This window comes from Rhinolophus hipposideros (assembly GCF_964194185.1).
Source record: "Rhinolophus hipposideros genome assembly, chromosome: 3".
Lineage (NCBI taxonomy): Eukaryota > Metazoa > Chordata > Mammalia > Chiroptera > Rhinolophidae > Rhinolophus > Rhinolophus hipposideros.
Window position 1 is genome coordinate 14,932,927 of NC_138049.1, and position 27,206 is coordinate 14,960,132.

The window sequence follows — 27,206 nt, forward strand, 5'->3', positions numbered from 1 at the left end:
CCCATTTCCACCATTTTTATTCAACATGGTACTGGAAGTTCTAGCCACAACAATCAGACAGGAAAAAGAAATGTTATAATAAAAGGCATCGAAATTGGAAAGGAGGAAGTAATATTGTCATTATTTGAAGATGACTTGATACTAAGTATATATAGAGCGCCCCAAAGATTCCACCAAAAAAAACTATTAGAAGTGATAAATGAATTTAGTAAAGCAGCAAGATACAAAATTAATATTCAGAAATTGGTTGCATTTTTATACATCAATAATGAACTATCAGAAAGAGAAATTAAGAAAACATCTTGGGGCAGTCAGTTAGCTCAGTTGGTTAGAGCGCGATGCTCATAGCACCAGTGTTGCCAATTCGATCCCCACATGAGCCAGAGTGAGCTGCATCCTCCACAACTAGATGAAAGCAACTGCTTGACTTGGGGCTGATGGGTCCTGGAAAAACACACTTAAAATAAAATAAAAGTTTAAAAACATAAAAGAAAACAATCCCATTTGCAATTGCATCAAAAAAATAAAATACTTAAGAATAAATTTAACCAAGCAAGTAAAAGACCTGTAGTCAGAAAATTGTAAGACATTGAAAAGAGAAAGTAAAGAAAATACAAATAAATGGACACATATACCATGCTCATGGATAGGAAGAATAGTTAAAATATTCATACCACCCAAAACCATATATAGATTCAATGTAATCCCTAACAAAATACCAATGACATTTTTCACAGAACTAAAACAAATAATCCTAAAATTTGTATGGAACCATAAAAGACCCTGAATAGCCTCTGCAATCCTGAGAAAGAAGAACAAAACTAGAGGTATTATGCTACTTGATATCAAATTATACTACAAGGCTATATTAATCAAAACAGCATGGTATTGCCATAAAAACAGACACATAGATCAATGGAACAGAATAGAGAGCCTACAAATAAATCCATGATATGGTCATTTAATCTATGATGAAGGAAGTAAGAATTTACATTGGTGTAAAGACAGTCTACTTAATAAGTGGTGCTGGAAAAACTGGACAGATACATGCAAAAAAAATTAAAGTGGACCACCTTCTTATGCCATATACAAGAATAAACTCAAAATGGATTAAAGACCTAAATATATGACCCAAAACCATAAAACTCCTAGAACAAAATATAAGAAGTAAACTCTCAGACATTAACCTTAGTAATATTTTTACTGATATATCTCCTGGGCAGAGAAACAAAAGAAAAAGTAAACAAATGGGACCACATCAAACTAAAAAATTTTTTCACAGCAAAGGAAATCATCAATAAAACAAAAAGAAATCCTACTAAATGGGAGAAGATATTTGCCAATGACATGTCTGATAAGGGGTTAATATCCAAAATTTACATTAAAAAAAAAAAACTCAACACCAAAAAAACAAACAATATAATTTAAAAATGGGTAGAGAGCATGAATAGACATTCCCCCAAAGAGGACATATGCTGTCAGACAATTAAGTTTGTGAACTCGTCCTAGAAAAAGTGCTACATACCTCATTGCTGAGTAGCACTACGGTCACCTTGAAGTACTCCCCTTGGGAAGCTATGCACTGACACCAGCACCTAGCCCACCTTTCAAAGCAATTTTGGAACTCTTTTTCTGGAATGGCCATCAGAATTGTCATCGTATTACCCTTGTCCTGAATGTCATCAAAATTATTTCCTTTCAGTATTTCCTTTATCTTCGGGTAAAGAAAGAAGTCATTGGGGGGGTCAGATCAGGTGAGTAGGGAGGGTGTTCCAATACAGTCATTTGTTTACTGGCTAAAAATTCACTCACAGACAGTGCCATGTGAGCTGGTGCATTGTTGTGATGCAAGAGCCATGAATTGTTGGCCAAAAGTTCAGGTCGTCTAACTTTTTCATGCAGCCTTTTAAGCACTTCCAAACAGTTAACGTGGTTAACTGTTTGTCCAGTTGGTACATATTCATAATGAAAAATCCCTCTGATATAAAAAGGTTAGCAACATCATTGCAACAAGTTCACGAACTTAATTGTCAGACCTTGTAAGGATGGCCAATAGATATATGAAAAGATGCTCACTAATCATCAGAGAAATACAAATAAAAACTACAATGAAATACCACCTCATCCCTGTCAGAATGGCTGTCATCAATAAATCAACAAACAACAAGTATTGGTGAAGATGTGGAGAAAAGGGAACCCTTGTTGGAATTACACATTATTGCAGCCACTATAAAAACCAGTATAGAGGTTCCTCAAAAAATTAAAAACAGAATTAGGTTATGACCCAGCAACTCTACTCCTGGGTATTTAGCCCAAAAATAGTAATTCGAAAAAATATATGCACCCCTATATTTATTACAGCACTGTTCACAGTAGCCAACAATTGATGGAAACAACAAAAATGCCCATCAATAGAGTATTGAATAAAGCAATTGTGGTACATTTATGTAATGGAGTGTTACTCTGCCATAAAAAAGAATGAAATCTTACCATTTGCAACAATGTAGATGGAACTAGAGGATATTATGCTAAGTGAAATAAGTCAGACTGAGAAAGACAAATACCATATGATCTCACTTATATGTGGAATCTAAAGAACAGAATAAATGAACATACATAACAGAAATAGACTCATAGATACAGAGAAAAAAACGAATGGTTGCTTGATGAGAAGCGGGTTGGAGGAAGGAGGAGAAAGGGAAGGAATTAGAAAGCACAGATTGGTAGTCACAACATAGTCATGGGGATATGAAGTACAGTATGGGGAATATACTGTAAAGTTGTAAAGACTATGTAGGGTGTCAGATGCGTACTGGACTTATCGGGGGATCACTTCATAGATTACATAAGCCTAACCACTGTGCTGTACACCTGAAACTAATATAAAATAATATTGAATGTCCAATGTGTATATATATATGTATATATATATATATACACACATATATATATACATATATACATATATATGGTCATGGGAGGTAAGGACAGCATAGAGAATATAAATAGTCAATGGTATTGTAACAGCTATGTACAATGTCAGAGGAGTAGTAGACTTGTTGGGGTCTACTTTGCGAGGGGTGTAAATGTCTAACCATTATGTTGTTTTGTACACCTGAAACTAATAAAAAACATAGAAAAAGTAAGAGAAAATGTCTCAGAATGCACAACAAAAAAATATGAAAAAATGAAAAATAAAATTACCTGATTAAATACAGGTATACTTCAGTGTTTAGCACATACCTGTTAATAAAGCAAAAATTTTCATGAAAAATGTGTATTACTAGCCTTCCATTTTATGTCCGTACATTTTCCCCCCAGATAAATATTAATCCCCTCTACTGACAATTTTCATCTATTATTGCAGAAATCAGAGGCTTAAGTGTTGTTCATTATCATTGCTGTTGTTCTTTGTTTGTTGATTTGTTGGGAGGAGGAAGGACCTGAGAAAAAATGCGTTTCAAAAGAGGAGTTGAAATCATTTTATTTCTAGCAGAAAATTTCGTGGTTTTCTTGCTTTCCTGTTGCTATGTCACGTGGTATCAGCCAGCTAGAGCTGAACAGTCAGTTATGCAGTTTCTAGGCAGAAAAATGCTTGCATTGCAAGGAAATGTCTAAGCATTCCATGAGGTAACTCTAGTAATGCGTGTTTTCATTGCTCGTTTGTACTCTTAAAGGTACAATTCTTCTGACTTTACATGTTTTCCTACGGTGCCACTCTGTATGTTAAATCCAAAGTTAACGATTTCTTCTGAAAGATAAAGTATTTCTATAATTCACACAGTTTAAGTATATTCTAAAAATGTATTTTAAACTATTTAAAATTGTTCATTAAGCTTCTATTAGAGTCCAAAATATATCTAGTAATATTGGATTAATTCAGCTGAGTTCAGTTTTTAAATGGTTCTGTTGTTCTACAATGTGGCTATTTACTTTATAAAGCCTAGAATTAATGTTTCCAATGACAAAAAGGGATTGGATGTTTTATTAAAATATCTATCATACTCACAGTATACCTAGAGTTATGTGGACTGATTTTGTGAAATTTATAAAGACTAAAAATGATAGTAAGTGAAAGTGACTTACTGGAGTTCCAGTATTCACTTAGTCTAAAAGCTAAAGCATGTTTGCTGAAAATATCATTTGTTTTTCCAAAGTACTAAAGATAGTACTGCTTGGAAATATGAGTCTCCCTAGAATTTACAGGTTGGTGAGATGATTCCTGGCTGAAATCCTATCATTCATCTGCTTTTACTTCCATAGCCTGGGACATGCCTTAGGGTTTGGCCAAACGTCTACATGTTTCTCATATACTCCCAAAGATAAGTGCCTGACTGTAAGCTACCTGGGTTGAAAAAGAAGGAGAACATTGTCTGTAAATTATATCTCAATAAACTTGATTTTTGTACAAGGTAGAGGGAGAGAAGGCTAGTGTGCTGAACAAAAGAAAAGCAATTAAGTTGTCACACCTACAATTGCATCTACTGACCTATTGGTTGAAAAGTGTTTAAAACCTTCCTTCATCTCCCTGAGACTACGATGGCCAACCTGGAATAGTCCAGGGTCAATTGAGCAGAGATGACAAATGAGCACTGTCTTCCAGCCCCTCCCCCAAATGAGCCCTGAAACTATACAAGTAAGAAGGAAGCAGATCAACAGCAGACTTCTCAACAGCGATCCTAATTGCAAGAGGGCCAAGAAATATTGTCTCCAAAGTATTGAAGGAAAAGAGCTTTGGGCCTGGAACTTTATATCCAGTCAAATTCTCATTTAAATAGGAGAAAAATCAATCAATCAATCAATCAATCAATCAATCAGAGGGTATTAGTTTTCTGTTGCAGCCATCACATATCATCACAAGATAATCTGTTTAAATCAACACATATTTATTACTTCCTAGTTCTGGAGGTTAGAAGTCTGAGTTGGCTCCATCAGCTTCTCTGCTCTGGTGTTACAAGGCCAAAATCAAAGTGTGGACCAGCTGGGCTCTTAGTCAGAGACCCTGAGAGGGATCTGCTAACAAGTTCAAGCAGATTACTGGTCGAATTCAGTTCCTTGGGACTTTGAGACTGGAGTCCCTACTTTCTTGTTGGCTGCCAACGAAGGGGTCTTCTTGCCTCCTGGGGGCCTGCTCTCCTGTCTTTGCATATGGCCCCCTATATCTCATAGTGCATCAAATCTCTCTGACTTCTTCTGCCACATCTTTCTTGCCTCTGGTTGGACAAAGTTCTTCACTTTTAAGGGCTCATGTGATTGATTACACTGGGCCCACTCAGATAACCAAGGATAATCTCTTTATTTTAAGGTCAACTAATTTGTAACCTTAATTGTATCTGCAAAGCCCCCTCACATCAGTACCTAAATTAGTGTTTGATTAAGTAACAAAGTGACAGGAAACTTGAGGAACATCTTAAAATATATATATACATATATATATACACACACACACACATATATATTTGAACATAGAAAGCTTAAAAAATATTTGCCACAGAAAGATACAAGATGAAAATACTTTTCGGAGGAAGGACTCCAATACATCTAGGAGATGTGACAAGAGAAATAAAAAGGATGAGTAACCAAAATTGATTAGATTATTGTTACCTAAAAAAGAGGGAGGATGCATTAAAATCACAGAAAAGAAAAAGTACACCTATAAATAATACAGAAATGAAATTCTGGACAATATCAGAGAAATTGGATGGGAGGTGGCACACATAAGAAATATGAAAACATGCCAAATACTTTTTATTAAAGATAAACAGAAATAATAATAAATAATGTAAGAAAACATTGGTGTGTGTCCCAGGTTCAGAGCAACCATTATGAGAAGAAAAATAAGGCATAAACTAGTAGAACACTCACTAAAATAAATGGAGTGCAGGTATGGAGGGGAAAATCTTTTTTTAAAGCATAATAAATGAAAAATATGATGGTAGAGATAAATTCTAATATAGCAGTAATTATAATAAATGTAAATTATTAAGCTCACTAATTGGATAACAGAAATTCTCAGGTTGGATTTATAAATAACCCAATGACATACATCGTTTTCAAGAGAAACCCTTAAAATGAAAAGAACAGAAAGATTAAAAGTAAAAAGCCTATCTCAATCAAACGAGGCTAGGTTTACTGCAAAAACAAACACCACCAAAATATTAGAGGCTTAATATGTATTGTACACTAAAAAGGGGTTAAGATGGTAAAGTTTATGTGTTTTGATCACAATTTAAATTTCGTAAATTATTTTTTCAAAGGCATTATGTCTCGTGCCATATGTACAATGTGAGGCAGCAAGAACTCTGCTCATTAAAATCAAGGAGTGCATTCAGTGCCCTGTTCCTGAAAATCTATAGCAATCTATTCAGTGAGATTGGCACATCCTACTGCCACTAACACAACCATCCTTCCCACATCTCTTGCTGTACAGAGGCTCAGCAAAACATGTTTAATTAAGACAGGAATGTACTTGGAGATGAAAATCCTGAGTCATGTAAGATTGGAATGATGTCGTGTGATGTAAGACATTCCTCCTTTTCATTTCCCATTGTCAACAAATTAAGTATCTGTGAACAATAGCACCTTTGCGGGTGTTGTGGGATCTGGCACCATATGTTGAGGGACCCAGGAGAAATCTCACTCACTTGTGCACTGGGTGATAGGGAGACAGGCCCCTGTTCAGGCTGAAGAACCTGCAGAAGCCCCTCTCTCTGCAGAAGAAAAAACCTAGAGAGTTCTGACCTGTGCAGATACCCATGGACCAGAGAATTTTCAGAAGTCCAACCTTCCCTAGGGCAAGGGAAGCTCCTAGGGCAGCTCACTATTGGAGGAAAAAAATACAACTTTGGACACAGCCAAAGCAGCCATAAGAGAAACTTTCCCAGAGCTGCCCCTCCCACCGAAGAAACACTGCCCCAGGCTGATATATTTGGGGGTAGTGAGCTCTGGGGCAGAGGAGGGGGGGAAATAGTGGTAAGTTAGTGTGCAGGCTACCTTAGTTGTGTGGGATGCAGCTGGAGAAACCCTTTTCTCTCCTGAAACACCCAGAGTACCGAGTCAGAACCTCGATGATTGGAGGAAGTGGGGAAGGAGACTGGGAAAGAGGCAGATGAGGAACACAGTTCTGGCTGACTGCACTCACAGGAAGTCCACCCACAACCGGGGAGTACCACACCCCAGGATCTCCCTAACAGATCCGTGGGCAGCCGCAACACTGCAGGTACTAGACACACACGCACACACACATGCACACTCACACACTGCAGCTAGTTTCCTGTGTGAGCGTCTATGTGTGGTGTGAGAGAGCTCTAGCAGACAGGGAGTGCACGCCACCAAGATTCCTGGGCAGTCTCCCACAAACGCGCTATAGCACCACCTTCTGGAAAACAAAAGAGAAGTTTCCATGAACCGCTCCAGTGAGTTGTAAAAACCAGTAAAGCATAAAACCTTAGGAACACTGCCATGAGCAGGTGTACTGATACAGAAACAGAGAAAACTTCAAATAATAACACCACCATCTAACAGAATACCCCCTCTGAAGGTAACTAGCAAACATTTCAGGAGGTGTCTGTTACTTCAAATGCAAAAGCAGCAACTCAAAGCTACAAGGGTCATGAGAAATCAAGGAAACATGCCATTCCAAAAAGAAAATAATAATTCTCTAATAACCAAACTCGAAGGCACAGAATTTTGTGATCTAGCTAATAAACAATTCAAAATTGCTGTTTTGAAGAAACTCGAAGAGCTACAGAAATCTGAGAAAGATTATTCAATGAAATCTTGAAAAAAAATATTATCAAAGTGAGGTTATGACCAAAGAGATAGAAATCATTTAAAAAGAACCAAACAGAGATTCTGGAGCTGACGAACTCAATGAACGGAATAAAAAATGCAATTGAGCACATCTGTAGAACGTAGACAGAATAAGTGAATTAGAGGCTAGAAATTTTGAAATAACTCTGTTAGATGAGAACAGAGAATGGAAAAAAAGAGATGAAAGCTTGCATAATCTTTCCATAAAAAAGACAAATATTAAAATAATCAGGACTCCAGAAGAAGAGAGAAGGAAGCAGAAATGTTATTTAAAGCCATAATAGCTCAGAATTTCCCAAACCTGGGGGGACAACTGGACATCCAAAATACATGAAGCTAAAAGATCACCCTGTTATCTCCAATGCGGAAAGACCTTCTCCAAGACACATTAAAATGAAATTGTCAAAACTTAAGAATAAAGAAAGAATTCTAAAAACAGTTATGTAAAAAGTAAAATAAAAGATTGTAGCCTAAAAGGAACCCCCAATAGGGCATCAGTGGATTTCTTAGCAGAAACACCAAAGGCCAGGATAAAGTGGAATGATACAAAGTGTTGGAAGACAAGAATTGCCAACCAGGAATATTCTATATGACAGTTATCTTTCACATCTGAAGGAGAAATAAAGACTTTCCTAGAAACACAAAAGCTGAGGAAGTTCACCACTAGACCCACCTTCCAGAAATGCTGGAAGGAGATCTTCAAGCTGAAATAAAAAGACACTAATTACCGACATAAAAACATATGAAAGTATACGACACACTGGGAAAGCTAAATATACAGTAAGACTAAGAAAACTCTAAATATGCAATAATATAGTGTGTTAACCATCTGTCTTTAGTATAAAACTCAAAAGAAAAAAGTGTGAAAAATTATTATAGCTATTATAAGTGTTGAATACACAACACAAAAAGAGGTAAATGAGGATATCAAAAATATAAACTGGGGGAGTAAAAAGGAGAAGCTTTTGTAGACAATCAAAGTTAACTTGCTATCAACCTAAAATGCGCTGTCTTATCTATGAAATGTCTTATGTAAACTCATGATAACCACAGAGCAAAAGCTTGAGCATACGTATTAAAGATACAGATAGGGAAACAGAGCATCCCAGCACAGAAAATCACCAATTTACAAAGATACGCAGAAACAGAAAGAAAAGAAACAATGGAAATTTTTTTAAAAAGAAAACTATTAACACGATGTGTTAATAAATCCTCAATATCAATAACTAAATTTAAATAGATTGAATTCACCAATTATAAGACACAGAGTGGCTGAATAAATAAAAAATACTTTAAAGGCCCAAATATATGTTACCTATAAGACACTCACTTTGCGTTTAAAGACACACATAGGATCAAAAGGGGAGAAGGGGGGAGAAGAGGGGAAATGAGGAGAAAGAGGAGGGGAGAAGGGAGAGGGGAAGGAAGAAGGGGAAGTGGGAGGCAGGAGGGGAGGATGAAGAAAAAGGGAGAGGAAGGAGAGGGGCGGGGGACAGGAAGGAGGAGGGGAAGGTGGAAGGGGGGAGGGGAAGGGGAAATTTTATTTTTAAAAAAGGAAATAGAAATACAACCGATTTATCTGTCTGGATAGTACTGGATGGGGGAGGGGAGGCGAGAGGAGGAAGTGGGGAGAAAAGGAGGGAGGAAAGGAAAAAAATTTTTTTTAAAAAGAAAATAGAAATACAACGTACCACTTTTTGTGTCTGGATAATATTTGCTTCCCAGGGTACACTTACCCGAGTCACTGGCCACATGGCTCTTTGGGGAAGGATGGAAGGAACCTTTGCACTTGTTGATTTGAGGGGCCCTCCTCATTGGAACCTGGCCTCTCTTTCTAGCAATGGGTTCCAGATCCAAGAAATGGCTAGTTTGGACACAGGGCACAGGATGCAGACATTTTCAATGTATGGAGTATAAAGTCTTTGTCTATTCCTCTAATTTAAATAGGACAGGGCTCAGTGGACCAGGACAGGGTGGGATTCATGGACTCTCCCAGTCCTCACAAGGAGCTATTAGTGGTTCCCCAGCTGTCAGGGGCCTCTGGGCCTCTCAATTGCCTTTTATAACAACAAGAAAGTCATTCAGGTTTCCCACTGGTGATGTCTGGAGTGATCAGAGTGATGAACTCTTAGGGTGGGGCTGCTCCCAGGGAGTCACAGACGGCTTCGCCACACCTACTTGTCCAGGGAAGTGAGCTCCAAATTTCAGTAGAACTCTTCCTAAGCTCCTGATCCCCAAGGTAATTCAATTTAGCACAGATTATTGAGCAACAAAATGTATGACACCTTGTATATAAGTGATAAAAGGACCCCTGCTGCTCCCAGTGACCACATGAAGTGTGCAGCACACAAATACACAAACACCTCTCACCAAGTGCGATAGTCGTACTGTGGACTCAGGTGTTAGGACACACAGGAGGAGATGACTTAGCCTGAGGAAGGACAAGAAGACTTAATGGGAGGTGATGTTTATGTCCAGCTTTAAAGCAGAACCAGCTCTTGGTGATGGGACAGGAAGCAGCAGCCAGAGGAAAGAGCCAAAACAGCAGCTTGAAGGCACGACTGTGATGACCAAGGAGTAGGCCAAGGTGTTATACCGTAGGGCACTGGAGAAAAGGAGAGGCCAGCAGGTGAGATGAGACATAGTGGATGCGTGGGAAATCCCATCCAAAATCATGATTTCCAGGAACATACACACACAGTGGGCTTAGGACATTGATCTACCTCAGAGCTGCTAAGCCCTCTTCTCTGACTTGGTTACCTGGAAGCTGCCGCATCACAGTGATGGGCAGGACCTAGAACAGTGAGTTTGCACCCCTCCCATTCCAGGCCTGGGCTGCCATGCTGATGAGGTAGAGGAGGGAGAAGCTGACAAAGGCTGGAGCACAGAAGGGTAAGAAGGAACCAAAGGAGGGTAGATCTGTTTTTATACAGGAGCAAGATGTGATGGAGACAGGGGAGGCTTAAAATTTTTTTAAACACATCTGTTGAATTTACTGAGGTCATCAAATTTTGAAAATTAAATTTTTCCTAAATTCTCATTTTTAACAACTTTCTCAAAAATTTTGAAACAAGTGAAAACTTACAAAAACATTGCACGTGCATTAAGAAACTTGTGTTCCTGAGCTATGTGTGAGTCAGCTGTCACCCTGATATCCCATCACTGCTACATACTCTAGTGTATTTCTTAAAAACCGGGAACAATCTCTAATATCATCCCAATCCTCAAAATGACTTGTCATCGATACATTAGCGCCAGCACTTCATTAGTCCCCACCAAGTTTCACCAGAATGTCCTCTATTCACCAATGATATTCAGGAAAAGGGCCTGAGGGACTGAGGTGTTTGCATCACCTTCTTATGCTAAAGTTGTAGTTTATGCGTGTTTTATTTGCCCATTTTGTGATTTGTATGCTTTTTAAAGATGTGTAGAGAGATTTGTATGTAGAGGGTCACTGTTCATGTGGATCAGCCAGAAGTCTTCATTAAAAGGTTTAATTGAAAGATTTAAAAATGTTCATTGAAAGATTTAAAAATGTTCATTTAGACTTTTGTTTTCATTTTTTTTTTTTAATATGTGAGCATGTATTTAAGGGTGGGTCATTGTATCCTGAAAAGGGAATGAGACAATGACTCTCATTCATTTTTGGTAGAAAAGAAAAAATGGCCACTTTGGAGGAAAGTTTGGCAGTTTCTTACAAAACTAAACATACGAAGTATGATCAAACAATACGGTGAATGTTTACATTAAAAAAAAAATTACAGTAAAAAATACATTGCCATTAACCCCCCTCACTTCAAACACACTTATTCCATCATTCTTGCCACTTTCTGAAGCAGTTCTGGAAGTCCTCTTTTGTGAGTATCTTTAGTTGCCCTGTCATGGCTGCCTCGATGTCCTGAATCGATTCAAAACATTTTCCTTTCATGGTCGTTTTGACTTTGGGGAAGAGCCAGAAGTCACATGGTGACAGATCCGGTGAATAAGGTGCATAAGTACACACCGTAATGTTTTTATTTGACAGAAAACTGCCATACCAGAAGCGATGTGTGCATTGTCATGATGGAGGATGATTTATGACACACTTTAAAACACACCTTCTCTCAACAGCTCAAACCTGACTGACTACACCAAACAAGTTGAAACTGGTCACACACTGTTACTAAGATTCAATGAACTGCTTCCCATATTGAAGATCCGTGCCCATCCATTGGATGTCACTTGGCAGCAGCATTCACCCTATGTTTTTTTTTTCTTTTGAACATGTGATTTGCTTTATTCATTATCTTTTATAATTTCTTTTATTATTATTATTATTAGTTTCAGGTGCACAAGACAAGGTAATACTTAGACGTTCATCATTTATATCCCTCACACTGTGAACCCCCTCCTCCCCCATCCCCCTTTCCACTATCCCTCCGACATCGCACCGAGCCATGACATTATATATACAAAATTATAGTTGGCATTCATTATTGTTCAGCTTCAGATGTACAGTACATTGATCAAGCATCTACATCTTCCCTGAGGTGGTCTCCCAAATGGGACCTGTGTCCATCAGATACCCTACAAAATCTTTACAACATTATTGATTACGTTCCCGGAATTATTTTTCAAAAACCCTGAGGCCATTTTGTGGTTACCAACTGTTTTCTAATCCCCTCACCTTTCCCCTTATCCCCACCCCCCCCCGCCCATCTAACAACCCTCAGTTTTTCCTCTTTGTCCCCAGAACTGTTTCTGATTAGTTCATTCACTTATTTTTTTCTTTAGATTCCGCATATAAGTGAGATCATATGGTACTTGTCTTTCTCTTTCTGGCTTATTTCGCTTAACATAATGTTCTCTAAATCCATCCATGTTGTTGAAAATGGTAAGATTTCTTTTTTCTTTATGGCTGCATAATACTCCATTGTATAAATGTAGCATAACTGCTTAATCCAGTCATCTACCGATGGACATTTCGGTTGTTTCCATGCCTTGGCTATTGTATATAGTGCTGCAATAAACATAGGAGTGTATACAGATTTTTGAATTGGAGTTTTGGATTTCTCTGGATAGATGCCTAGGAGTGGCAATACTGGATCATAGGGTAGTTCCATTTTCAGATTTCTGAGATACCTCCATACTATTTTCCATAGTGGCTGCACCAATCTGCAATCCCACCAACAGTGTACAAGCGTTCCCTTTTCTCCACATCCGCGCCAGCACTTGTTGTTTGTTGATTTATTGATGATAGCCATTTTGACTGGGGTGAGGTGGTATCTCATTGTGGTTTTTATTTGCATTTCTCTGATGGTTAGTGAGATTGAGCATTTCTTCATATGTCTGTTTGCCATCTGTATGTCCTTTTTAGAAAAATGTCTCTTCATGTCCTTTGCCCATTTTTTAATTGGGTTGTTTGTTTTTTTGGAGTTGAGTTGAGTGAGGTTTTTATAGATTTGTGATATTAACCCCTTATCAGATATATCATTGGCAAATATCTTTTCCCATTCAGTAGGATCCCTTTTTGTTTTATTGATGGTTTCCTTTGCTGTGAAAAAACTTTTTAGTCTGATGTCATCCCACGTGTTTATTTTTTCTCTTACTTCCCTCGTGCGAGGGGATATATCAGTAAAAATCTTACTCCGGGTAATGTCTGTGAAGTTTCTTTCTATATTTTCTTCTAGATATTTTATGGTTTCAGATCTTACATTTGAGTCTTTAAGCCATTTTGAATTTATTTTTGTATATGGTGTAAGGAGGTGGTCCAGCTTCATTTTCTTGCATGTGTCTGTCTAGGTTTCCCAGCACCATTTATTGAACAGACTGTCTTTACCCCATCGTACATTCTTGCTTCCATTATCGTAGATTAAATGGGCATATAAGCATGGATTTATTTCTGGACTCTCTATTCTGTTCCATTGATCTATGTGTCTATTTTTATGCCAGTACCATGCTGTTTTGATTACTGTAGGCTTGTAGTATAATTTGAAGTCAGGTATCGTTATACCTCCCACTTTGTTCTTATTTCTCAAGATTGCTGAGGCTATCCAGGGTCTTTTATGGTCCCATATAAATTTTAGGATAATATGTGCTATTTCTGTGAAAAATGCCATAGGTAGTTTGATAGGAATTGCGTTGAATATATATATTGCCTCAGGCAGTATGGACATTTTAACTATATTAATTCTTCCTATCCATGAACATGGAATGTATTTCCATCTATTTATGTCTTCTTTCATTTCTTTCTTCAGTGTCGTATAATTTTCTGAGTACAGATCTTTTACTTCTTTGGTTAAATTTATTCCCAGGTATTTTATAGTCTTTGGAGCAATTGTAAATGGAATTGTTTTTTTAATTTCTCCTTCTGATATTTTATCATTGGTATATACAAATGCAACTGATTTCTGAATATTAATTTTGTATCCTGCTACTTTACTAAATTCATCTATCAGCTCTAATAGTTTCTTGGTGGAGTCTTTAGGGTTCTGAATATATAATATTATATCATCTGCATATAATGATAATTTTACTTCGTCCTTATCCATTTTGGATGCCTTTTATTTATTTTTCTTGTCTGATTACTCTGGCTAGAACTTCCAGCACTATGTTGAATAGAAGTGGAGATAGTGGGCAACCTTGCCTTGTTCCAGATCTTAGGGGGAATGATTTTAGCTTTTCCCCATTGAGTATGATGTTAGCTGTGGGTTTGTCATATATGGCCTTTATTATGTTGAGATATGATCCCTCTATTCCCACTTTCTTAAGGGTTTTTATCATAAATGATTGCTGGATTTTATCAAATGCTTGTTCTGCATCTATTGATATGATCATGTGATTTTTATTTCTCATTTTGTTAATGTGGTGTATCACATTGATTTGTGGATGTTGAACCACCCTTGCATACCAGGGATGAATCCCACTTTATCATGGTGAATGATCTTTTTAATGTATTGCTGAATTCTGTTCGCTAGTATTTTGTTGAGGATTTTGGCATCTATGTTCATTAGAGATATCAGCCTGTAGTTTTCTTTTTTTGTGGTGTCTTTGTCTGATAATGGCTTCGTAAAAAGTGTTTGGGAGTCTTCCCTCCTTCTGGATTTTTTGGAAGAGCTTGAGTAGAACAGGTGATAATTCTTTTTTGAACGTTTTGAAAAATTCACCTGTAAAGCCATCTGGTCCAGGGCTTTTGTTTGTTGGGAGATTGTTGATTACTGATTCAATTTCCCTGATGATAATCAGTCTATTCAGGTTCTCTGTTTCTTGAGTTAGCCTTGGAAGGTTGTACGCCTCTAGAAAATTGTCCATTTCCTCCAGATTGTCAAATTTGTTGGCATATAGTTGCTCATAGTAGTTTCTTAAAATTTTTTGTATTTCTGCGGTGTCTGTTGTCACTTCTCCTCTTTCATTTCTGATTTTATTAATTTGGGTCCTCTCTCTCCTTTTTTTAATGAGTCTGGCTAAAGGTTTGTCAATTTTGTTTATCTTCTCTAAGAACCAACTCTTGGATTCATTGATCTTCTGTATTGTTTTTCTGGTTTCTATTTCATTTATTTCTGCTCTGATCTTTATTATCTCCTCCTTGTGCTCCCTTTGGGCTTATTTTGCTGTTCTTTTTCTAGATCCCTTAAGTGTGAAGACAAACTATCAGTTAGTGATGTTTCTTGTTTCTTTAGGTAGGCCTGCAGTGCTATGAACTTCCCTCTTAGAACTGCTTTCGCAGCATCCCATAGATTTTGGGTCGTCGTGTTCTCATTCTCATTTGTCTCGAAATATCTTTTGATTTCTTCCTTGATCTCCTGCTTGACTCATTCATTATTTAGTAATAAGTTATTCAGCCTCCATGAATTGGTATGTCTTCCAGTATTTTTCCTGTAGTTCATTTCTAATTTCATAGCACTGTGGTCAGAGAAGACAATTGGTATGATTTCAATTTTCTTAAATTTATAGACTTGTTTTGTGGCCTAACATATGATCTATCTTGGAAAATGTTCCATGTGCGCTTGAGAAGAACGTGTATCCAGCAGCATTTGGGTGAAATGCTCTGAAAATATCAATTAAATCCAAGTGGTCTACTGTAAAATTTAAGGCTGTTTTTTCCATATTGATTTTCTGTCTGGAAGATCTGTCCTTTGTTGTCAGAGGTGTGTTGAAGTCCCCTACTATGATAGTGTTACTGTTGATCTCTGTCTTTATGTCAGTCAGTACCTGTTTTATATATATAGGCGCTCCTATGTTAGGTGCATAGATGTTTATTAGGTGCATAGATGTTTATTAGGTTTATTAGGGTTATTGTCGGATTGATCCCTTTATTATTATATAGTGCCCATCTTTGTCTTTTAATATGTTCTTCATTTTAAAGTCTATTCTGTCAGATATAAGTATTGCAACTCCAGCTTTTTTTTCGCTTCCATTTGCATGAAATATCTTACTCCAACCCTTTACTTTCAGCTTGTGTGTGTCTTTTGATCTGAGGTGAGTCTCTTGTATACAGCATATACAAGGGTCTTGCTTCCTTATCTACTCAGCCACCCTATGTCTCTTGATTGGAGCATTTAATCCATTTACATTTAAAGTGATTATTGATAGGTACATAGTTATTGCCATTTTTAAAATTAGTAGTTAGATTGTTTTCATCTTTCTTCTATTTACAGAAGTCCTTTTAGTATTTCTTGCAATGCTGGCTTGGTGCTAATAAATTCCTTCAGTTTATTCTTTTCTGGGAAGCTCTTTATCTCTCCATCAACTTTAAATGATAGCCTTGCTGGATAAAGCAATCTTGGTTGTAGGCCTTTGTGATCCATCACTTTGAGTATCTCCTGCCACTCCCTCCTGGCCTTCAATGTTTCTGTAGAAAAGTCATTTGATAGTCTTATGGGAGTTCCCTTGTATGTAACCCTCTGTCTTTTTCTTGCTGCTTTTAGGATTCTCTCTTTGTCTTTAAGCTTTGGCATTTTAATTATAATGTGTCTTGATATGGACCTGTTTGGGTTTATCCTGGTTGGAACTCTCTGCGCTTCCTGGAGTTGTATGTTGGTTTCCTTCATCAGGTTAGGGAAGTTTTCGGACATTATTGCTTCAAAGATATTCTCAATCCCTTGCTTCCTCTCTTCACCTTCTGGTATTCCTATGATGCGCATGTTGTTGCGCTTGATGTTATCCCAGAGGTCTCTTAAACCATCTTCATTGTTTTTTATTCTTTTTTCTTTCTGTTGTTCTGTTTGGGTGATCTCTGCTAACTTGTCTTCTAAGTTGCTGATTCGATCCTGTGCTTTATCTAACCTGCTGGTAATTCCTTCAAGTGAGTTCTTAATTTCAGTAATTGTGTTTTTTAGTTCTAACTGGTTGTTCGTTATGATTTCTACCTCCTTCTTTAGTTCTAACTGGTTGTTCTTTATGATTTCTACATCCTTCTTTATGTCTTCTCTAAGCTCCTTAAACATTCTTATCACCAGTGTTCTGAACTCTGTCTCTGATAGGTTGGTTACCTCTGCTTCATTTGGTTCCAGTTGTGGAGGTTTCTTCTGTTCTTTTATTTGGGACATGTTTCTTTGTCTCCCCATTCTGACTGACTCTCTGTGTTTGCTTTGAAGTATTAGGTAGATCCCCTAGAGTTCTTAGTTCTTGCTGGATTATCTTACGTAGTATGTGTCCTTTATATTTGACTTGCACTACTTCGTTCTTCTCCTCTGCGTGTGCTCACAACGCTTGTGTTGTGAATATTGTCCTGTTCAAGAAGAACTTTAATTGCTTTTTGCTTGTGAGTAGGTGGGTTTAACTCCTAGGCTGACTAGTTGTGAGACTTGGCTCTGCCCACCACAGGGTGTTCTGCTGGGTGAGGGTTGACCACTTGAATGAGGTTTCACCTCTATGGGCTCTTGTGTCTGCAGAGAATTCCCTCTGGGTGTGTGACTTATAGGTCAAGCCCGGTAATACTCTGGTTTGGTCTGGAGTTGGCTTCTGGATATGTTGAATCTTGTGCCTCTTAAGCTGGGCCCTGGTAGGGCAGTTTCAGAACAAAGCAAATCATCAAGCACAACAACAACAACAAAGAAAAAAAATCAAGTACATTCACATGTAAAAACGACCGACAACCCCCACTCAACACAGGCAAATATATCGAAGAAATAAAGACAAAGCAAAGCAAAACAAAGAAACAAAAAAAAAATTTAAAAATAAAAACAAACAAACAAAAAGGAAAACAAACAAAAAAAACAACAAAACAAAAAAGAAAAAAGGGGAAAAGAAAAAAAAGAAAAAAAAGGAATAAAAAACAAAAAATACAAAGCAAAGCAAACAAGGAGCAGCACCAGTCTTGGCTTAAGCCCACCAAGTAATCTCCAGGTTGTCCTCCGCAGTGCCAAAAAGTCCCCTGACTATTGCGCAGGCAGCGCCATTCACCTGGTGCCCAGAGTGAATGTGGGACTGTAGATTTAAATGCGAGGGGCTGAGGGGTCCGGATGACAGTTTTTAGAGAGTCAGTGCTGTTTCTGCCCTTGCCTGAACAAAAGCACGCTGAGAGTAGCACCACCAGCCCTATGTCCAGTACTCCTGAGACTTAGAACACTTCTTCCGTGTGTGTGGCGGGGGAGGGGGGGGGATGGGGAGCGAGTAGGAGATTTTTGAGCTGCTGAGGGCCAGAAGCTGCCTCTGCCGCTTCTCCCTGCTGATCTCAGGGAGTGCCTCCACAGTTGGCCTTGCCCCGCCCCAGGCCAGCCAGAAAGGGTGGGGGCTGGGGAAGGAGGGGTCTTCTCTCTCCCAGACTAGCTGAGTCACACTCCCCCAAGCCCGAAAAGGTGGTGGCTGGGGGTGGAGGAGTCTCTTCTCTCCTAGCCCTGCAAAAATCACACTCTTCCCAGCCTCTTCCGTGGGTCAGAGCTGGCTGCCAATCTTCCCAGAGCCTGAGAACTAAGGCTCCTCTGTAATCTGACACCACTCCTCAGTTCAGGGGTCAGTTTAAGTCTCTGGAAGGGCGGGGGTAGGATTGCAAGAGCGGGGGGAGGGGCCCAGGTGTTGAATCTGTGTTCTTTGTCCGACCTAGGGACCAATAGCTGCCCGCCCCTGTGGGCGAGATCATCCCAGGGATGCAGGGAAAGAGCCCACCTCCTGGCTTCTGTGTTCACTGTTCTGCCCTGGGTTCCCGCGCAGCAGCGCGCCGCAGGGTCGTGGCTCTACCATGGGGCGGGCGGTGGCGCGTTTCTTCTCACCTTCCTCTCTCCTCCCCCACTCGCCCACTTAGCGCACCCCTAAGCAAACCTTCCATGAGTCTCTTAGCTGTTCTCCTGGCTTCTGTGCTCTCCTTTCCACCCTGGACTCCCGTGTGTCGTTGGAGCTGCCGGGGGGGTGGGGGGGGGGGGTGGGGGGGGTGGTGCTGCTGCACTGCTGCTGTTTTTGGCGTGCGCTGCTGCCGTTGGCGACTTTACTGGGGGAGTGCCCGTCTCCACCGGGGAAGTGCGCGTCTCCACTTCGCGCCCCTCTCTCCTCCCCCGCTCGCCCAACTAGCGTACCCCTAAGCAAACCTTCCACGAGTCTCTTAGCTGTTCTCCTGGCTCTTGTGTTCTCCGTTCCGCCCTGGGACCCGGGCGTCCCTGGGGCTTTGGGCGCCTCGGCCGAGGCTCTGCCGTGGGGGGGGGGGGGTGGCGCGTTTCTACTTCACTGTCCTGTCTCTTCCCCCATTGGCAATTAGCGCGCACCTTCAAGTAATTCTTCCAAGAGTCTCCCAGCTGTTCTGCGTGATGATCAAAGAACACCTCGATGGGTTATATGTGCTGCTTGCACTAAGATCCCAAGGAGGACTCAAAAAGAGCGCCCAGCTGCCACCATTCCTATGACGTCATCTGTTTTCTTTTTTTGACAATGGTTCAGATTACCTAGACAGCCAGGTAGCAAGAAATAGAAATCTTTTGCCAACATTTTCAATAGCTTTCTCTTTTGCTGGATATTTAGTTTGTTCCTATTTTTTTTTTTTGCTATAACAAACAATGCTACAATGAAAAATCATATATCTAGATGCTATTTGGTCCATGTTTGTAAGACTAGAACTAACACTCAGAATGCCATGGTGTAGAAGGAGCATATTGTCCACTGTACTAGATATTGTTAAATTATTCTTCACAGTGCTGATTCCATTCATACACATACCAACCATGCAAGAGAATTCCTGTTATTTCAGGACTTATCCTCTCCAGTAGTTATGGTTGATACATTTAAAATATTTGACAATTTCAGGTGTGTAAAGCTAATCTTTGTATTTTTCATTTATATTATTTTGATTATTTGTAAGATTTTCAATCTTTTCAGTAGTGTCATGAACTCCTCACATCCTTTGTCCTATATCTCTGGAGAATTTGTCAGGTTCTAATTTATTTGTAGGAGCTCTTTATATATTCTAGATATTAGTCCATTGTCATAAAGTGATTAAATGACTTTGAGAAGCAAAGATGTTTGTGCTGTGAAGATTTACTTCTCACTGAAGCGGGGAGGGATCACAGGAAAGTCATTGCTGGGGTAGAATGCTGTGTATGGTCACACAACAGCCTAGCCATTTGTCCCCCCCAACCTTTCCCTAAGGAAAGAAGAAGTTGTGGGACTGTGCCTCTCTGGAATGGAGTTTATAATATCCTGAGTCTCTTCATCTGGTCTTCAAGAGAAAGGTCTGCGGTCAACAATGAGTAAGATTCCTCGAGGGAGGGACAACTCAAGCCAGATGGGACCCCACTGAGAACCCAATGAGCTGCTATAAGAAATAATATGAGGGAGCCTTGCCCCTCCTTCCTCTTGTTCTTGTGGGAAGCTGCCGCTTGCCTCTGCTACTCCCTCTCACCTTATTGTGAGAGAGGCCCATTAGAGAGATAAGATCAAGCTCTTTCTGCTCAGTTCATGGGACAGTTTCACCGTGAGAGACTCTCCCCCAGGGTGGTGCACACCGCACCTTAGTCATCTTGGGACGAACAAATAATTGGGTATTGAAATCATTTTTCTGAAGTGGTGTAAGTTTCACAGACCCTGCCTCTAATCATGTGATGTTCATTGTTTATAATCAATAAATACTGTCAGTGACCCGATTCGGGGCTCCAGTTTCTTGAGGCTGCGAGTCCCTTGGTCTTCTGTGATTTAACTGTATATAAGTCTCTGTCTCTTTATTATAGTTCAACCCTCGCCGCCTCCCTCGCCTTCCCACGGCTTGTTGTGCAGGTCACAACAGGGTGAAATCAGAAAAATCCTTATTCTTTTGATCCATGTAGTTTTTTGAATCCAGTTAGCAGGATAAGACTGAGATGGACTTATTGCTGGTTAAGTGTGGTCCTTCAATTCTGTTTGCATAGTAATCTAGCAAAATCTCTGGTTTTATTTACTCTACGATGTGGAGGAATAACGATCACCAAAACTTCTGTGCTTTATAAAACAAAATTTGTAAGTAATTGTTTTTACACTATAAAGATGTAAATTTAAATAGCATTACACAGTGAAAAATTCCTCAAAGATACAATCATAAATATCATTCTGTCCTTATTTTCTTAAGATTTTTATAAAAATATAGCTAAGATACAATTTTATTTTAGTTTCATGTATACACAATAGTTATTCAACATTTATACAGAAGTGGCCAAAACAATGTATATACATTTTAAGAAAGGGAAAAACTATTAATATATACTGATAACAAAAGATGAATACCAGTCACCTTTGACTTCTACAATTACCAGAGGTGCTCAAAGTGGTTACCATCAGCATGCAAACATTTCTAATTATGGCACACTACTGCTTGAGCAGCATTGACCAAAGTGTCCATTTGTATACCTTTTTTGGCACCTCTGGTATTGTTGCAGAAAAAACAGCAAGGACCGAGAAACTCAAGCTGCACGCAGAGATCAGGGAGAAAACAGCTTTATTAAGCCGGCGGGCTCAGCGGGATCCTTCCCAAAAGGTGGAGCCCCCAGCAATGTTTTGAGCAGGTTTTTATGGGTTGGGGACTTCCTTGAATCAGGGAAGGGGTAGGTGTTATCTGTTGATTGGCTCAAGGTGTGGCTTGGAGGGGGCTATGCGGAAGTGGGCTGGGGTGTAGGCTGGGGACTTTTCTCTCTGCTGGGGCCACCATTTTAGCTCAGTTCCACGTGGCAGGGAACCACTTTAAGGTCAGTTTCCCCATCAGTATATAAAGAAGTGATCAACATGATAAGTCAGCGACCATCTGACACCATATCACACTATCATAATATTATTGACTATATTACCTATATTGTACATTACATCCCCACGACTTATGTATTTTATACGTAGAAATTTGAACCTCTTATTCCCATTCACCTTCCCTCCCTTTTTTCAATTACAGTTGACATTCGATATTATTTTATATTAATTTCAGGTGTACAGCATAGTGGTTAGACATTTACATATAATTTAAGAAGTGATCCCCCTGACTAGTCTAGTACCTACCTACCACCATACATACTTATTACAATATTATTGACTATATTCCTTAAGCTATATCCACAGCCCCATGACTATTTTGTAATTACCAATTTGTACTTCTTAATGCCTTCTCCTTTCTCACCCTGTCCCCCAAACCCCTCCCATCTATCACCTCAACAAATCTAGTAACTATTTAACATCATACATAATTATTACAATATTATTGACAAAGTTTTTATGCTGTGCCCTACGTCCACATGACTACTTTGTAACAACCAATTTGTACCAGTTAATCCCTTCCCCCACACCCCCTTAAAATTAACAGGCCTTAAACCTTGCTTTGGGCCCCTCCCTTTCCACTGGCACTAACAGTGAGGAGATATCAGAACTCGGGGCTAGGCTGTCCCAGTGATTGCCATCAGGCGATATGAGGTCTTATTCTCCTGGTTTCATTACCATGATGACAAGGTTCAGTGAGGCAACAGGGGTCGGGCTGGGAATTCAGCCTTCCCCATCCTCACTCCAGGCCATCTGCCCCTCATTCCCACTCAGTTCTGCCCTCAGTACCTGTTAATTGTAAATGAAACATCTTAGGATGCCGATTGTGATCAAGCAGGGGAGGAAGACAAGAGAGAGGATACAGCTGGTGGTTGTGGCCTTGGATTGGGTTGTGGCTGGGACCATGGTTGGTGGGGCTGCAATGGAATGAAACACAAGAGTGAAAGCTCTTGTCCAAACCTCAAATCTGAGGAGAAGCCTCCTCAGCACCTGCTGCCCCAGGTAATCCTACCACACAGACATTTCCTACCCCTCTACGTGTGGCAGCCACTATGATAGATTCTAGGTTTGGAAGGAAGAGAGGAGATGGGGCCTATGTTCCTGGGGCTCGTACAGCCAGTGGGGGAAGTTAGAATATGAGCAGTCACTGTGCTGTGACAGAGGAGGTGACACTCGAGGTGGGAAGGTGGTAGAGAAGTCCTCTCAGGAGCTGACAGTTGAGGTGGTATTGAAGGATTTACAGAAATAGACCAGGTGAGATGGAAAGAAAAGTGCTGCTAAGGAGAGGAACAGTACCAAGAAATGGTTTGGAAACAGAATGATGCCCTCATGTTTGGGGTCAGTAAGAAATCCACAGTGAGTGATCCAAAGTCATGTGGAGTGAGGAAGAGATGTCAGGAGGTGAGAAGGAAAAGGAAGGATGATAGGACATAGCCATGGCCATTATTTGCCCAAGAAGAATCCACAGTGGATGGATCACTCTCAAACACACACACACACACACACACACACACACACACACACACACACACGGTAAGTCAATCTCATCAAAAGAGAACTATCATGTCATCCCTCTCCTCTCTCTAACCTGGTGTTGGCAGCTCTTCCTCCCAGTATACCAAGAATTCATCACGCCATTCCTTGCAGATGCTCACTGGGATACTGGTGAAGATCATGGTCAAATCCTTGTCATGCTCCCACTTCTCTTTCATCCGTTCGCCTCCATGATGATCCACTGTATACTTTCTGTTCTCCAAGTCAAAGCGGAGGAATCTCTGTCCATTGAAACCAAACTCCCAGGACCCACTGATGGATTCATTGGCTTCCCACGGACACATGAACCTGCCCTGCAGGGAGAAAAAATCTGCAGCCCACCATGAGAAAGACATCAGCCTCTGCTCTTCACAGATCCTTTGACCCCACCTGGTATCCAGCCCTCTGCTGCACTCCAAATTCTTGGTCCTAACCCTCTCCTCTGTGTCATGGTCCTCTTGGGTGGCACCAACATCTAATATTTACATAAACACAAAGCTCCCTAACCCTACATCTGTTCTACTTCTGCCCTGAGCCTTTCAAACTTACATATAGTTGTAATAATCTCTGGTTTAATGTTAGGCAGGGCCTTTTTAAGCTCTTCCGTCAGGTCTTTCAGAGTTTCTGTCTGTGTTTTCCAGGCACCTGTGGCATTCACCTTCATCCCCAGAGGACCGATGGGTTTAGCCATCTTGTTACTACAGGTATAAATAAGAAATGTGTTTCCATTGACCTGGCCTTGAACCTCACACCATGGTTGTCTATTAGGAGTGATGGTGAAGTTGTAGCAAAGACAGGGAGCATCTGTGAAGGAAAAACACAGGTGATGGTTGGGGTTGGAAGAAAAGGACCCATAAGCATCTCTCCCCCATCTCTGTGACAGCAAGAGAATCCCAACTGATGGCTAGGCTGGCAGAGCAAGGACTGACCCTGCATGGCCCCTCCCTTCACCAGTTGAAGGCCAGCACCCCTCCCTTGCTTGAGGAGTTCCAGGAGGCCTCTGCTTGGTAAGAAGCCACACATTCCCAGATATGTCCCTTCTGCCCACCAGGCCAATACCCACCATCAGTCAGCCCATAACCATTGCAGGGACATGCCAGGCTGGATAGGGAGAAAAACAGTCTAGGTGGCAGAGGATTGTCACAAACTAACCTGTACCCTGCAAGGAGAAGATAAATTGTCAGAGGGCTATTCCTGAGGAAGCTGGATGACAGTGGGTGCGGGGTGAGGAGAGGACCCACCGTTGGATTAGGAAGAGTTGACATGTGTCACGGAATTTAGCACGGCCCCTGGGAAATGGTGCTAACCTGCTATTAGGATGGGTCTTGGGACTTTGGGAAAAGGAATGGCTACACTGCATGGAATAAAATAGCAGGAACTTCCAAGGCAGACAGTACAGGGAGGGATTAAAAGGCTCCAAGAAATACATATGTCAGAATGGATATAGTATAAAAAGCTAAAACAAAAAAAAAAAACCAGAAACTGTTCACAACTAGGGTCCATGGGAAGCCCTGGAAGACCCTTTGTTTATCAAACTTATAAAGAATGCATGATGATGATGGGGTTCAAGTCAGGCCCCCCTAAAACGTGCCATTTCGGCGTATCAATTATTTCTAGTTAAAGTTACTTAAGAAACATCAGTACAATGTGACCTGCCTTTGTCCCCCTGAAAACAGGAAAGAAACCTCCCATGTGAAAGGTACCCTCCCTGTCCATGAGGTAGACAGGCATCCTTAGCACCACAAATGGGGAAGTTAGGGCTGGGAAGCCTGTATAAACAAACCTTCTTATTTCTTAACTAATTTACTATTCCAAAGCGAAACCCCTGTCTCAATTTTTCAAAAATTTGTTTCTTTCTCTAAAAGGTACAAAAGCTGCCTACTTTGCTCAATTCGGAGAGTCTTATATTTCTATGGGTCCGAAGAAAGAAGTGATTTTTCAGTCATGGAAATGACCAAGGTCACAGGGAACAAATGAGATGCAGAAGCAGGTGGCCCTGATCTTAATACCAAATAAGTTGCACCTGCATGACCCTCAGGTCACACCTATGGCTTCATGCTGTGTCAAATGCCCCCTTGGGCCAAGGAATCCAGTCTACAGAAAGGAGGGGGGCAGTGGCCCCACTGAGTGGGGCCCACATCCTCTCACATTCACTCCACCCAGAAGCCACAGGCAGGACAGGCAGGTTTCTGACCCACAAAGGTGGAGGCGTGTAGTACACAAAGGGACAGGCACTAACTGGCCTGGAAAGATCACAAAATTCACTATCGGCCTGTCCTATGCTACTGTGTGAGGAATGAGCCTTACAGCATGTATATGGGCTTGGGACCTAAGGGTGGAGTGAGATGCCTTTCCTTACCATGATGCTCAGAACCACGCTTTGGGAAAGTGTGCTTCCTGGCCCTGCTGCTCTAGGTTCCCTGGGCCAGGTGCAGAGGCTTTTGCTGAGGTGAGTCCTCAGGGAAGGCGGATAAGGTGCCACTGGTGGAGGACGTGGTTAGGGTCACTTCCCCCCTGGGGAGGTGTGGGCGGCACTGGAGTTCTTCAAACCGCATAGAACTGGGTAATGAGACAGCACTGTGAGCTCTCTGGGGAGCAGTCCCGAGGGGAAGCAGACCGCGAGGAGGGCCCGGGGCTGCCTGGTTGGCGGATCAGCTGGCAGGACCCGCTCAGTTCAAGGGTGGACGGCAGTGGGGATGAGGGAGGGTTTGTGTGGGAAAGCTGTGTGCGCACAGTAGGGGCATCTGTTTATTCTCGTACGCGACCCTGCGGAAATGCCCGCGCTGACGCCGGGAGTCCGTGACTCACGCTCCCACTCCCAGAAGCGCGGGCCGGGGGGGTGGGTGCTTCAGCAGGGCGTCCTGCTGCGCCCTCCGTCCCTCCCTTCTTCTCCCCGCCGCGATCCACCCCCACCCCCAATGTGCCCAACATCACTTTTCCTCCCAAGCCGCCTCGTTTGGGTCCCGTTTCTTGCCGGGATGGCGACAACCGGCCCCGTAAGCCCGCGAGGCGGAAACCAGCCCTCGGGAGGATGGAGGAGGGGGCGGCGGCGCCCCCGGCGGGAAGCTTCGTGAACTCCCGTGGGCACCGCATCCCCCCATCCCCCACCCCCCGTCTCAATGTCCCCCACCCTCTCCGCCTCCCTCCTACCCCTCACCCCAGCGCCCCCTGCCTGTCCCATTCCCAACTCACCGCCGGGCTTCCAGGGACCCTGCGCTGCCCACGTGCAGTCCCGCAGCAGAAGCACGACCAGGGGCACGACCAGGGGCACAAGGCCCTTCGAGCCACCAGTTCGCACCATCGCCCCTGTGGCCGGAGGTCGGGAGGCCTGTGCGCGCAGACAGCGGGAAAGTGCCAGGGAGCCTTTCCTCCCCGCGCCTTTCCTTCCAGCCGGTTGTCGCTCTGCAGGCGTGGAGCTCCACAGGCGGCGACTTAGAGGAAAAAGTGCTGGGCGCGCGACCCGGGCCAGGAAAGGGGGTGGGTGGGCGGCGCTCGGAACTTGTAAGGCAGCGCGTCGCTGGTCAGAGCACGGCCGGCCCCGCCTCTCCCCGCGGCACCGCACTTCGCGCTGGAGACGCTTTCCGGGCGCAGACGGTCAAGGGCGCCCCCCTTGCGACCACCACCAGCCTTCCCCAGGCCAGCGCGGCGCCTTTGCTGGGTGTCCGGCCTCCTCGCCGCGCCCCGCCTCT

The 27,206-nt window shown here is 41.6% G+C and overlaps 1 protein-coding gene across 1 annotated transcript; it reads right to left on the reverse strand.

Annotated features, from left to right (window-relative positions):
- Nucleotides 1–27,206, reverse strand: LOC308489973 (UL16-binding protein 1-like). The gene is made up of 5 exons (XM_081031582.1): nucleotides 26,710–27,206; nucleotides 24,067–24,321; nucleotides 23,573–23,848; nucleotides 22,774–22,901; nucleotides 1–444 (listed from the first exon to the last, which is right to left on the reverse strand). The coding sequence occupies exons 1-4, from the start codon at nucleotides 26,816–26,818 to the stop codon at nucleotides 22,777–22,779; spliced, it is 765 nt and encodes a 254-aa protein (XP_080887708.1). The 5' UTR covers nucleotides 26,819–27,206; the 3' UTR covers nucleotides 1–444; nucleotides 22,774–22,776.